The 14,701-nt window shown below is 36.6% G+C and overlaps 1 protein-coding gene across 5 annotated transcripts in view; it reads right to left on the bottom strand.

Annotated features, from left to right (window-relative positions):
• LOC117962676 (rho GTPase-activating protein 24-like) overlaps positions 1–14,701 on the bottom strand; it is a 233,612-nt gene that overhangs the window by 51,636 nt on the left and 167,275 nt on the right. Inside the window, exon 1 of one of the 5 annotated variants that reach the window (XM_058991206.1) lies at positions 13,391–13,759. The exons of the other annotated variants lie outside the window; for them this stretch is intronic. Within the exon in view, the coding sequence (XP_058847189.1) occupies positions 13,391–13,412 (22 nt within the window). The 5' untranslated portion in view covers positions 13,413–13,759. Of the gene's footprint in view, positions 1–13,390; positions 13,760–14,701 lie in introns of those variants that run through there. 5 annotated transcript variants of the gene reach the window in all.

Below are 14,701 nucleotides of genomic sequence, written 5' to 3' on the forward strand. Positions count from 1 at the left end.
GGGTTAAACTTTGCCTTCTCCAGAAAATAAAACCCAAGGTCTAGTCAGCTTTGTGCCAGTTAAACAACCTGTGATAAGAAATGCATGAAGTATTGATTTTAGAGCCCTGTGTACATTCTTCAAAACAATGGCATGGGGTAAATTAATGAATATCTTGAGCAAAAATGCTGAAAAAGGGAGAAAAAATGCAACTTGTCACAATATCTACAGACACACTTGGGCTGCTGTTCTTTTGTTCAGCAGATGTTAAATTCAAGCTGAGATCAAGGGAAGAATGTAACTCTGGCTAATGGATGCATTGATTTTCCTTCCTTTATCTGTATTTGTTTGAAGGCCTATGGAGAAAGTCAATCCATACAGTCTCGCATAAACAGCTTATCTGCTTTCCTTTTGCCAATCACTGTAAACACCTGGCTTTAATCTTGTTGTGATCCTCAAAACTCAGCAGGGTTCAAGGGGATTCTACCAACCATGACACCTGATGCAAACCATGGGCAGGCTTTTTCCATGCGTGTTATCTCAATGAAAAACACATGTGTTGTCATAGGCATTTTTTAAAACATGTATACATGGTAATATATTTCTCTATACTGAAAGATGGATACATACAAGCAAATTGTTACCTGTATACATCTAATTCCATGCCAGAATTTAAAGGGTCAAGATTTTATTTATTTTACTATATTTTTCATCAGTACATGGTGTCAAGTGGTAATCTGACACCATGGATACAATTAATTTTCAATTATTGTTCAAAAATGAAATCTGAGATTATTTATTTTCTACCATGGTAGATGTCTACAGTAGAGGGAACTATTACTGTACAACTTCTTATGGTATAAATCGGACAAAGCATACAAATCCACAATTTTGTTGGAAGACCACAGATGAAATGAGAATGTACTTCCCCCAATACTAATACAATAAACACCTGCATTATTTTTAGTACATTCACCCACTGTACTGTAAATGTACAAGTGAAGTTATAGAGAACTGCAAGTTACAAACTCAGAAGGCCATCCACTCTGCTATCCACCTTGAAAACTATGTCTGATTCATCAGCGAGAACTGAAACAATTACAATGATGTGAGAGAATTGATTTTCTAAATTAAAGTCAATAAGTTTTCCATTTAGCAAGAAGCATTCCTCCACTGAAGGCTACATACCCATGGACTCATACTGGCACTGCCTTGAAAATAAAACAGCAGAGTGTTTCTCATTAACAATGAGAGTAGGTAGCCTCAGGTCAAGTCTAGTGGCCCAGAGAGCGGAACACTTTCGCTTTAAAGATAACTTTATTTTTCCATATTCATGTCAATCTAGATAATGGCTGTGAGCATTGACAGAACAATTCAAAGTCACTATTGATCATGTGGTGTCTGTCTTACAGTCAATAGTGTGCTACCACTGCACTGGCAGCTGCTTTCCAGAAAATTAGTACATTAAAATAATTCTCCAAAACAGTACAGATTTACTAATAGTTCTCTTCAAAACAATATACGATCCCATGGTGATTTGGTAAGTAAATACTACATCTGCATGCTAGGATATTTATTATAATAGTATGATAACATATTCTACTACTTAATTATGAGCATGCATTTGTTACTCTGTGGGGTGGGGGTGGGGATAAGCAAAGAGGCAGTTGTTTGCCTCCAGAGGCATACATTTTACCTAAGTGCAATTTTGTCTCTTAATGTTACAGGAATTCATGGAGTTTCAACATAAGAAAGGTTAATGCATTTCAGAAAAGAGGTCAAGGACTTCAGACTGTAAAACATGCAACAGCATTTCATTTACTGGATCTGTGCAACAATAGCCCGGAGAACACAGTATTAGCTGCATTAACCATGTTAATCTTATATCGTTACTTTTCTCTGTAAAGTAACTGTAAATGTAAACCAATAGAGATATCATGTAATAAACCCTATTTTTACCTCTTACATATTTTTACATGTACTGTACTGTTAAATGTACAAGAAATCAGCAGGCAGATTATTGTTTTCCTGTTGCTTCAATGTTTATCAAGAAAATATATTTTACCAGATTTATTTCAGGGTTGCTTAATACGATGGAGTAAACAGGGGCTATTTATTTATTTTTTTCCCATAAGGAGTTTTGTTCACATATGCCAAGCAATGTGTGCACTCAGCAAGTTAGAAGGAATGAATTATTGTGCTACTGCAAGCGCTAGAAGATAAACAGGCAATAGCTTGTTCCTTTTCAAATTATGATGTATCTACCTGTAGAATGAACGGTAGTCACAAAGACAGAGTTACACGGAGGTAAATATTCCTTCTTATCTCATCTCATATCCCTTCTTATCTTTTTTCATTGCAAGAACCGAAGCAGAACTGTGTCTGTTCTGAACTTGGAAGTGAGACCTCGAAGGAGGCTTAAAGAAATGTATTATTTGTTATAATGTAGTGAAATATATCATAGAATAAATGGTACTCAGATAATTGCCCTTCCGTATATGAGATAATATAAATAGGAAAAAGGAGCTTCAGGAGTACATTTCCAAATGACAAGGTTCTTTTTTTCAGTTTTTGATATTTTCTTGTTAATGTGCTTTGACATAGACATCTGTAAGCCAAAATTGTCTTTATAGACATAAAAGCCAGAGCCACCTATTATTTTCTGCTTCTGCTCTGAGTCTGACCTCAAGGGAATCAATTAGCTCATGACAGACAGCTGTCGCTATTGACAACCATTGTGGTGTTTTTTTTTTTTTTTATGCTTGAGAGTTTCCATTTTTTTTTAAACGGTATTAATGGGCAGAGGAGATCCCTGGACGTTGTAACCCAGTTCTGTATTAAATGAATGCACTAACATTACAGCGTTAATATCTAGGAGTCTGCCAACAGGTGGCAGCATGTAACACTACTATTATAGTCAAGGCCCTGTAGTTCTTGGGTGGATTATCAAATCTAAAACCTTGTATGTAAATTAGAAAGAAATGCATCATGGTAATTGACCATTGTGTGATAAATAATAAACTAATAAAAGAGTTGCATAAGTGTTTTGGAGCTGTAATAACTAGCTAGAAGGATGTTCAATGTGTTCTCTGTGTCAAGTACCCTCCTATAGCTCCCACTAAAGAGGCCTGTGTGTCAGTCAATAGTGTTAGCTGTTGTGCTGTTATTTCATTTGACCATCAAATTCAAAAGCAGTAAAACAGATTACCAGACCCACAACAGTATGATTGAAATGCAGAGCTGCTCCCAGTCCTCCTGGGCTGCAGTACACTACTTGTTTCAGAGCTAAACAGATTGAGAATCACGTCTAATATTCATATTTCTAATTAAAGTTCACAAGCTCTTTTAAAAGAGAGAGAGCGAGAGAGAATGTATACGATTACTTGTTGCTATAGTTGTTTCACATTCCAATAGCTTATTTGTTTGTCCTATTCTAACACAAGATACAGCACATTTTATATTTGTCAAGGAGTACTGTGAACTAGTTGTTTATAAGTTTATAGCATTGTGTACTATACTTTTTTTTTTTTTGCATTTTAAGAATTATCAAATACAATCCATGCCCATCTGATAAAATCGCTGCCATGGGTAAATAATTTCTAAAACAACCCAAAAAATTAAATACAAGACAGAATATTGAACAAGCTATACCATCTGCATGATTACAGATAGAAGCGCAGCGTCTAATCCACAAAGCTTTACATTATATTGTGAACTGCTGTTGATTTCTTTAAAAACAGACTAGATCGGTTTTATGCATACACTTTACTTAATCCATCAAATACAGACTTATAAAAAGCATTCAAAGCTTTCTGAATATGACCCACAGACACCGAATCTGCACTTCATGTGTTTTGCACTTCCTTCCTCTCCTTGCTGAATACGAAGTTTTCAAAAGCACTGCAAACCCTTTTCCAGCAGCTGTGCTTCAGTGGTAAAACACATGAAGAGACAAATGAGAAAGGACAACCGCAATCCACCATGCAATGCAAACCTTATAAAGATAGATAAGATGGTGAACAGTCATTACTAATCTGGGATGGTGCTTTTTACAGGTAATTGGATGCAATTTGAATACAAAATATACAATATAAATCCTCAAGCTATTTGGCTAGTCTCTGTAACACTGATTACCTCTGAAATGGATGTGATTCAAAAACTGATTGTTTTATTTTGTGCAATATGAACATGTAATCTTCCTGTATAGCAAGAATGTAAACTGAATTCTGTCATTAGTAATCAAGGCCTATTGTCAGTTGCAGAAAGAGCAAACATGATAGACTTGTTGGAAAGGAACGTCCACTTACTGATACATGGACTGTCCCTTTACAACAATATCCAGTTTGAGATATTTGACTGAAATAAAAGTACTGTACTACATGAATAAAAAGTGTAAAACATGTACAAATTTGCATCTTGGTAATTAAAGATACATTATTTTTCCTCTATACAGCAAAGCACTCCTTCCCCAACACCAAGCTAATTAAGACATGCAACCTCACCACAGCCTCTTAACTTTAATTAGCTTCAGTCCAATTTTCACTGCACTCCTTAAAGTTACACAATCAAGCTTTGCATTGCTATTACATTGCCATTACTTTGTTTTTCCAAAAAATGTCCCTACTGTTTTAGTTTTTATTTAATATTAACATTTTAACAAGAAAAGGTACACTCATTGTCCCTTTAAATCTCTGTAAACAAGCAAATAATGTGATTTTTAACTAAGGATTTCTCTTGTAATATTGATTCATTTCTGGTACAAATTTCGTGAAGTTGAACTAACCTATGATAAGGGGTACTTAAGAAATACAACCTGAAGAGGGGGGCTTGATCGTCTGGTAAGGCCCGCCTCATGCCGTTAAATGTCCTGAAGTTGTAGTAATTAATAACATCTGGTAACTAACATGTGTTAATGCTTTGTTAGGGATGAGAGAACAGTGCTTGTTATTAGGATTTGCTGAAATGAAGTTGCTGAAAGTAATCAGTCTGCATCCAGTTGTTTCCTTTGTCATTTTTTGTAACTATTTGCTATACTACATTTAAATAGATATACCGAACGTATAGGGCAGCGAGGAAGCAGACTTTAGTATACATTGAAAGACAACATTCACAGGGCGTGTACTAGAATGGAGATTTCGTTTCAAGCAGAAAAAAAGACTAATTATATTAATGAATACTGTATTCATATATTTTCCATCGGATTGGTTTGAAACAGAGATTCAACATAGTTTGAAAGACAACATGTGAGGTCCTTTGGCAGTTTAGGGACCTCTTATTGAACAATCAGGTTCAAGGACATCTCCAATCCATTTTCTGATACACCTTGAAGTCCTGAAGGACCCTCATACTAAAACTGCTGGTCTGCTGTTGATCTTTGAACTTTATTTTCAAAAACCATTTTTTACTTCCTGCGTTACCAATAATAAGACACCATCTGCTGACCATAGGCCAGGGAGGTCCTATTACCTGTAACACAAGAAGTGAGCTGTGTCAGGATACCTGAGCTTGAGTCATAGTAAAAATGAAGAGACAAACGAGAATGTTCCTATGCAAATTGAAGGAAGGAAATGTTTTTTAACCTTGATCACAGCTTTAATTACATTAGCATGCAAGGCACAGGGTTTGTGATAATCTCCGGTGTCTGGACTGTGAAAAATACCAGCTATATTGGGATTCCATTTGTGAGGGTGTTACAGAAGTGGGTAGAGTGGCACCCTGCAAGCCACAGTGTTGCCTGTGTGTGTCCCACTCAGGACAACCTAACAACTACATAGCAGTACCAGGATTGCTAATGATCTATGACTATGTCCTAATGCACTGAACCACAGTGACGTCTCAAGAGATTCATCCTGGCTAATTTATGTCTGAAAGATACTTAGCATGAACACTTACACCCAAAGGAGTAAGAACAGTAAGCAGGTGGGAGTTTTCTTGGAAAGTCACCTGTCTGCATACCAGACAAGGCCTATAGCAGGTTAAGTATTTGGAAGTTTGTAAGAAGAAAGATTCACAATTCAGCCACTATAAAGTCATCTAACCCCCTAAGCATTACTGGGGGAAAAGGGAAATTAGGCTAAAGGCTGCTTGTAACGGGGGAGGTCTGTCCTGACTGTCTGGTGCATGCGTGGTTCTGCAGGAAGAGGGCAGCACGACACAGGCGACACAGGAGCGGCAACAGGGTGGCACTGGAGCGACGTGAAATAAATAGGATTGAATCCTATGTTTTGCAGTTTGAAGCGCGTCAACTAGGGCATTGAGCAATCAGAGAACAGCTTTAATGCACGTGGTCCAGCAGGGTGAAGCAGTATCCAAAATGACGGAGAAAACAATAATACTTGTCGTTGAAAAAATACCCAGGGCATTATGACAAAGGGCATCACAATTATAAAGATACAGATTTGAAAGACAATATATGGGAGTCCGTTTCGAAGGAACTGGATAAGCCTGGTATGTATGATTTATTGCCATATGTGTTGAAATACCGTCAGAGAAGACACTCAATTTCCACATCATGTTGATGAATACGTATCAGTATTGATCATAGTTTTGTCAATAGCAATTTTGAACAGTTGTATAGATCTGGCAGTTTTCAAACCTGTTGCATCGCCTCTGTGTCACCTCTGGTGTGTATCGCCATGTTGCTGCGAATGTGTCTCGTCGTCAATTAAAAAATCGCATCACGTCTGGTGTGTGGAGACCTTAAGCCACCTCAAATTAATTCTTGCTATATGTTTTCTATGTCTGTGACAAGACTATACACAATTTAATTTAACAGAAATAGAATTAATCTCTAGCTTGTAAGTTTGGCTTTCAGAATATTTTTCGATCTGTATTGGAAAACTGGTTGCAAAATCTAAAAACAAAATAAACTGAAATTCTGAAATGAGTGAATATAAAGCTGTATAGTATGATTTCATAAGAATCAAATGTTGTACTCTGTCAAATACAGTATATATTATATATACAGCTGAAGCCTTCAAGCCTTTGAGTTATGGGTTTGAAACTGGAAATCAGTATTCTAAACAGAAGTGACAGAGGCAAAGGCTGTCACCTTCGCTCAGGTGTGAACTACACACCAACACCACAAGAGGGAGTTCGCTGTCAATCAATCTTGGAGTTCACCTAGAGGTCAAGTGTTGGTCAGCTAACAAGGCTTTAGCCTTGTGTCACCCCTTTATTTCAATTAACTCTAATTAAATGTGCACAGTGTGGCTGCTCAAGCCTAAAGTAAACCTGTACTATCTAAGAAGGTAGCTATTAGTCGTGACATTAATTGCACTTTATTGGCAATCCTGACCATGCTTTCAGAAACACAGAAACATGTTGTATAACAAATTCTCAACCAAAGCACTAATTAAATATTCAAACCACAGACAGCAAAGATAAATGAAACAGGACTGACAAGGAACATAGGGTAAGGTACAAGAGACACAGACACTGTGTAACCATGCACCAAGTGCCAAAACAACCAGTCCACCATCTGTACAATGATTTAAGATTGTCTGCAAAAAGATGAGGCACTCTAGTGATTTTGAATAAGAGCCAGTGTAAAGCATGAGTTAATTCTACTGTATTATCTATGACTATGGGAGATGTCTGTACTGCTTCTGCAGTTGTATTCTGTATGCCTGATGAAAGCCTCTGACAAACCAGTATGTAGGCATGGTATAACAATCTGCATCCAATTCCATTAAACGCGTTATGGGTTTTGCAATTCACAAACCAGTACTAGAGTTCATGCACATTCTCTCTGTTAAATGATAATCTTGCACAGGATGCAAATTACTTAAACAGAAGGTGTTTGGGTAAAATCTGTTAAATGTTATTACAGCTAAAATGCTCTGTTTTATTGGTACGATCTGAAAGTTACAAGTTTACACATTTCTTTATTTTATAAATTAATGTAGGTTATTTGTTTTTTATCCACGCAGCAGTTATGACTGTGGGCAGGTTTCTACACCCTGTTTGCCTTATGTAGCTGTGTACATTGCGCATTATACTCTAATGCACAACATTGAAAAAGCAAAGCTGGGTTGGTATGGTGGTATAGCCTCTCCAGTACTTGAAATGTTTGTGTGACTGCCAATGAATGTCAATAAACAGTATGTGTGCCCTTGAGTTGCGCTGTGCTGATTGTTCCTTGACTTGGGCATATGTGCATCAGTATTGAGACAATCAGAACTCCCATGCCTTATACTGTCTAGTGGATTGAACATGCGGGCACTAATAGGGAGGGGTCGATATCATCAGAAGAATCCACTAAAGCCTCACAGTTCCAATTTGTTAATTGTGCATCAAAGCATATGTCTCTGTGACATGCTCACTGCAGCAAAGAAGAAGCAATGGTCTGTGAATTTACAATCAGGCGCTGTTATTGACACCTGGGCAATACATACATACAGTACATACGATTTGAAATTAAGAAGGATGGTGACTTCTATTTGGTATTAGATCTTTAAATTATTTCTTTAAAGTTTTAGGCAATTTAGAACATTCATTTCAGCAATCTACAGATATGGCCAAACGTTGTGAATCAGTCCCTAGAATTAAAAAAAAAAAAAAACTCCAATATGATATTGAATGTTTACCAGAAGCCATAATAATAGTACCGTATTTCATGTTAGATTTCAAAATGTCACTTTTTTTGTCAGTTTTTCATTAAGTGTATGGAAACTACAAAGCGGTATGTAATGTAATATGTTAACGTAACATTATTCAGCAGGTTTCATTCAACTTTATGAAGCAAAATTAGATAGAATTCTACTGGGTGATGCAAAACTTACGGCCGTAGCTGTACTGAGTGTGACCTCAATTTCTTTAGAAAAATGAGAACTGTGATTGAGTCTGACACTTCTCCAGTGTTTTGAAAAAACATGCCTACATCTTATCTACAGTAGCTCTTCTGTGTTTGGTTTGAATGCATCAGGAAAGTCCAATTTATAACAGAAGCATACAACATGTATCTGCTGCTACTAGAAATCTCAAGTGGTATCTTCATAAATGATCCTCAGTATTACAATTTTTAATGGCACACTTCTAAAAGGATACTTATCACCTACGTAGATATAACCTTAGCTCACCAGAAAGACCTTAAAACTAATATTATAAACCATTCAATATAGAATAGGGCTTAGTCCCGCCGGACTGGTGCTCAAAGCATCATACAGCATTTGATCTTTCAATTGATACCCCATCGGCATGCCGACACGATCAAATAAATGTGAAAAATACAGCTTTAATGACATTAGTGGATCTCATCTGGAGCATCACTCTTTGATCGAGCCCTTGGAGTCAGCAGTTTTGCATCCAAATGTGCAATTCAAATGGCTCACTAAACTCCAATTACATTTCTTACAGTCCCTTTAACTGACACATTATATTTAGCTCAGAGTATTTAACCCCAGGTAGTTGGTTTAGATAAAGCCAGAAAACAAAACAGAAAAGCCAATGAAGAAAAGAGAGACAGAAAGAAGCAGAGAGAGTCTGCTTCAAGTGGAACCTTTTGTCATTTGTCTGGATGACAGTAGCATTCTTTTTTTTTCCTGCACAGCCACAGATTTGTCAAAATAATTGTTAAAAGAAATGATGCTTCATCGTGTCAATAAGGGCTACCAAGTGTGCATTTAATCTTAAAATCATGAGCTGTCAGTAGACAGGGACTTCGATGCACTGCTGTGCTGTCTACCTGGCATCAATGATCACAAGCTCCCACACCTCATTGCCAGGCCTGGATCCACCCTTCATTTAAATGTGCTTTATTTTGCTCTTATCTGCCCCCTATTTTACTGCATTTAATCCTGTACTTCAGAATATTGTAATCTGCCAAGTGTTTAACCTGTAGTATTTTGTACTTAATCATATCCTGATGTAACTATCACTATTTAATCATATCCTGATGTAACTATCACTATTATCTGCTGTATTATTGAATTGTGGTTTGTCACACTTGAACAAAAATTATTGTATTTCTTGCTCTTATTGTATTACTTGTATTGTAACACTTGAATGTATTTGTATTTGCTTGCGATTGTAAGTCGCCCTGGATAAGGGCGTCTGCTAAGAAATAAATAATAATAATAATAATAATAATAATAATAATGGCTAGAGATAAAGGATTCATCTCAATGTAGCTTTTTTTACCCCTGAAATGTAAATTCCCTGGAAATCTTAAATACCCAAATAAGCAATATCACAAACATACGGATTCTGATTTTAGGGGTTCACCCAATTAAGCATGGTTTGTAAACTCAACTTTAACCCTATTTTCACCCTAAAATGGTGATAGAGTTATTAACCTGACAGATCCCTTCATTAATGTTATTTAGCTTTTACAAATCAAGAATACTCTAGTAAGGACATTTTCACTGGAATAGTTAGCAATGGTTTGTATAAACTATAATAAATAAATAAATAAAATGAGGGTTTTTCGGTTTATCTCCTTTTTTCTTTCTTTCTCTTCTTTGTAAAAATAATTTTTTTGTTTTTATTTAACATGGCAACTGTATGTTTTCATACAAAACTGTAATAGAGTTCTGTGTGTTAAGTGTGGATTCAAACATTTTTTCTGGTGTGATTTTTTTTAATGTTTATAGCAGATCAGTCTTTTATTAGGACTATATCAATTTTGTACAGTTACAATATTTCTGTTATTAGTTTCTCTGCTGGTTCCTTAAAAGTTTTAAAAATACCTCATTCTTAACAGTCACTGACATATTTACAATTTAAAATTATTCAAGACTAGATTAGAAATGGACGCTGCTCCTGGAGGTGATTTCTGTTCTCTTTGCAGGTCCTGTATTAGAGGCTGCGGTATGATTGCACGGTTCTGGGTTGCTATGGGGCAGGGATTTATTCCACCAATATCAAATGAATGCCTTGAGAGTTTACATAGGTGGCTGTAAATGAGGTGCAGATAGCTTGAACACTAACACTGGAAACCACGTTTTAAGAATTAAACATACATTTTATGCAACAGATTTTAAACACATTTTAGTATTTATATATGTCATTTTGTTATATATTTTATAAATTCTTCAACATTTGGTTTTACATTATACAGATTATTAGCTTTTGCATAAAGACTCCTGACATAGTTACCAGCACCTCTTCAAACACATGATGCCTCTTGCTGATATAGGTAGGAGAGTGCCAGGGCAAACTGACAGAGCCATCAATAGGGCCCATCTATATTAATAATCTCCAAGCGTTAATGGGTCTTAATAATGCCATCTTATAACCTAATATAGACCTTTTCGCAATTGTATTGTTGTGACTGGGACCTCCCCTCCCCTGTGCATATTATGTTTTGTATTTTATATGTATGTATTATGTTTGTGCCGTCCGCCATTGTTTGTTATTGTTTTGTATTTTAATACCTCGTGTGAATGCTTGACTGTCGGCTAGTAATTATTGAATTAGCTGAGAGTCACGCATATTTATTAAACTCGTGCAGACTATGGCCGAGGGGTTAACAAGATAATTAATACCCATAACATAAAATACCTGCAGCTTAGGTGGGTTGCACGGGGTGGGTTGTCGAGAGGAGAAAAGAAACAGATACTGAAAGTAAACAATTGCTACGCGTGCTAGTTTAAACTAGCACGATACTTGTTTGTTCCATGGTCTGTTTGTTTGTTTTGGCCCTCGTGCCTTTTGTTTTGTGAGGGTCTTTTGTTTTGTGTAACCCTTTTATTTTGTTTATTTATTAAAATGCACCGCAGCGCTTTTCATACCCCAGTCTGCTGCTGTTGTGTTGCATTCATTTCCTGGCCTGACGTCACCACCAGCCAGCCTATTCACAACTGTATTTCAGATTTGTATTGCATTTAGTGATTTAATAAAGGGGTCAATAATTCTGGGTAAAAACACAAGCAGGACATATTTGAATGATTATAACAGATCCCATATTGTGTTTAAAATCTAGATATACCTTGCATAATGTGTAAGTAGATATTTTGTTTCATGTTAATTCAACTTTTATATTGTAGTGTTTTTCTAAAAAGGCATTGTTAACTAAAATATTTACCTGAGGCTTTATGACAAGCAAAATAACCATTATCCGGTACCCGTTGTGTAAACTTTTCAAACCTGTTGAATATGAATTGGTGTGAAAGTGTGTGGAATCTGTCATGAATTAATACAAAAATGAAATAGGATGTTCATTTGCATTCAAAGTGTTAGCCACCCTTTTAGATCTCATAAAATCAGAGTTATCATACACTCCAGATTTGTATTCACAAAATAAAATGGAAGGACAGCGTATCCCATACTTAATGAGATCACAGTTTAGAGAAAAGCTGGAAAATGTATCTCTATACAGTACAGGAAGTTAACGTAATAATTCTTCATATACAATTTTAAACATCCTAATGAATTACTTTTTAATGGAACATGCTGGCTCTCAACCATCTAATAAATATTTTATTAGACAGTGACATCACCTCCCTTGTTAGTATTGATTAGCATGCATAGTCTGTCTGAGGTTAAAATAGAACAGCCATGAAATATTACTGTATGCTATAAACTGCAATTTGAACTTTAAACTGTATACTTAAAGCACTTCAAAATGGTAACAAAACAAAGCCTAGCAAAACATTTAAACAACATAAACAAGACATAAGCTCCATTGTGTACAGTATCCAATGCTCTGAACATTATTTACTTTAGTCAAACTCAGTATTTAGTAGCCAGAACAACACTGGGGCAGTTGTGCAACTTCTGCTTCTTAGCCCCCGGCTGGTAAGTTTTGCTTCCTGCTAAATGTGTCTGGCTTTATTCTTGTTTACACAGATGAACCTGAGTCTCTGATGATAGCTTAGGAAGTCAGCTGGAAATATACTTGTCATATCAGTTACCATACATTCTGATAAATGCTAGCAAGTGAGAAAATATTCAAATCTATGACAGTTAGTCTGGTCATGCGTATCAAATTGTCAAATGGACCCTCCATTTATAAATACCTTCTTGTTTTGTATAATGAACTGATCTCCCTCTATTAGAACCAGCTCTGTTTTTACTAATTCCCATTGTGTTTTATAAATCAGTCAATAACCTTAAAAGTAAGACAGAAGACTATTTGTAAGTTGTGCTGATAAGCAAAATACTCGAGAATGAATTGTTGGTTCAATATTTCAGGCTGGTTTAGTCTATTCGTATAAACTAGCCCATCAAATATCATAGATAAAATGAAGGAAGTTTTGATCGAATCTAAAACACATAACAAGACACAAGTTTACAGCAGTAATCTATACCAAACAACCTACAACTGCATTCAATATGATAGTACTGTATGATATCTCATACAAATGAAGCACACTAACAGAAACCCTTGAAAACCCCAAGAAAAAAACACAACAAAACACCAAACTACTACCTTTTAATTTCTCTGAAAAGTGACTCTAATTCTACTCACCTTGATTAAAATTATAATCCATTTAGAACGCAAGGGAGCCTCTTCTCTGGGTTGTGTGAGCAGAGGCTGCTGTTTTGAATTGGCTGCACTCAGCTATGCATCTGTTCCTAGCATTATCTGCCTGCCCACTGCAGATTATCCAAGTGACTCCTTCACCCAGGAATGGGAAACACCTCCTAGTGCTACCATGTACAACTGCTGCTGCTAATAGTTGCCTGCTCTTGTTGTCAAAACCAGGTATGGAATGTCAGCCACAAGGTCACAGCAAGGGTAGTGCTGCCCCAGACCCAGGCATGCAGGATGGATTGAATGAGGGAGCCAGTGAGTCAGTGAGTGGTACAGCAGGAGAGTATCTGTGTGAGTGAGTGAGGGCTGTCTCCAGAAAGTGGCACTGTGTAAATCACAGGCTGAGACAAATGTGTCTCGGAGGAGCTGGAAATCTGATAATCCAACGGTGGCTCGCGGCCAACTTACTCACCCGCGAAGCTTCATTCAGTCCATAAAAGCGATCGGCATACAGCCTCTACGACACGCCAATCTGTTTCATTGTGGTGAATCGGTGTGATTGTGATTAAAGATTTTTAATGGTGTCCACTTTCACTGAGTAATCTCATCAAGGCTATTAGGTTACCATAAGTTATTGTCATTAATTGCCAGTAGGAGAAGAATTGAAGTGATATAATATATGCTCTGCATTAGTCTCCATCTACAAACACTGGTGCCAAATTACACTGAATGACTTAATATGTTGGCCAGCTGCACCTGGAAAGTTTTAATTTAAATAACAGATTCAGTTTGTTTTGCTTTTCATGAGAAACTGTCATTTTAATTTAACCCGTGCACTGAATTGAATTGAATTATCAGTAGAATCTTTTTTTTAGCCATTGTAGTCGCCCAGTCAAGCAGTCTGATGAATTGCGACCTGACATTCTGCAGTGCACAAAAAGGGGTCAGTATCAGCCTATGACCTCCATAAAGAATGACTCCAGTGGCAGTAAGGAGCCTTTAGATCAGACTGACTCTAAAGCTATCTTTCCTTTACTGGATTTGAAGTTAGGGAGCTAAGGAAGTCAATCAGTTGAATGCCTGCTAGCGATGGTACTGTCTGAATCTAATACTCCCATATCTGCCTCTTAAAACCTCTCCTCATTGACTTTTTGATCATTAACTCATTCCAGCCCAGGATCCATCTGACACATAATAACCTTCTCAGAGAAAACTGCTTGATATTACCGATACTTATATTTATTACTGATAATTCCTGCAGTCATCAGTATATTACTTTAAACCAACAACAACACAAAAAACACA

This window comes from Acipenser ruthenus, chromosome 2 (genome assembly GCF_902713425.1).
Source record: "Acipenser ruthenus chromosome 2, fAciRut3.2 maternal haplotype, whole genome shotgun sequence".
Lineage (NCBI taxonomy): Eukaryota > Metazoa > Chordata > Actinopteri > Acipenseriformes > Acipenseridae > Acipenser > Acipenser ruthenus.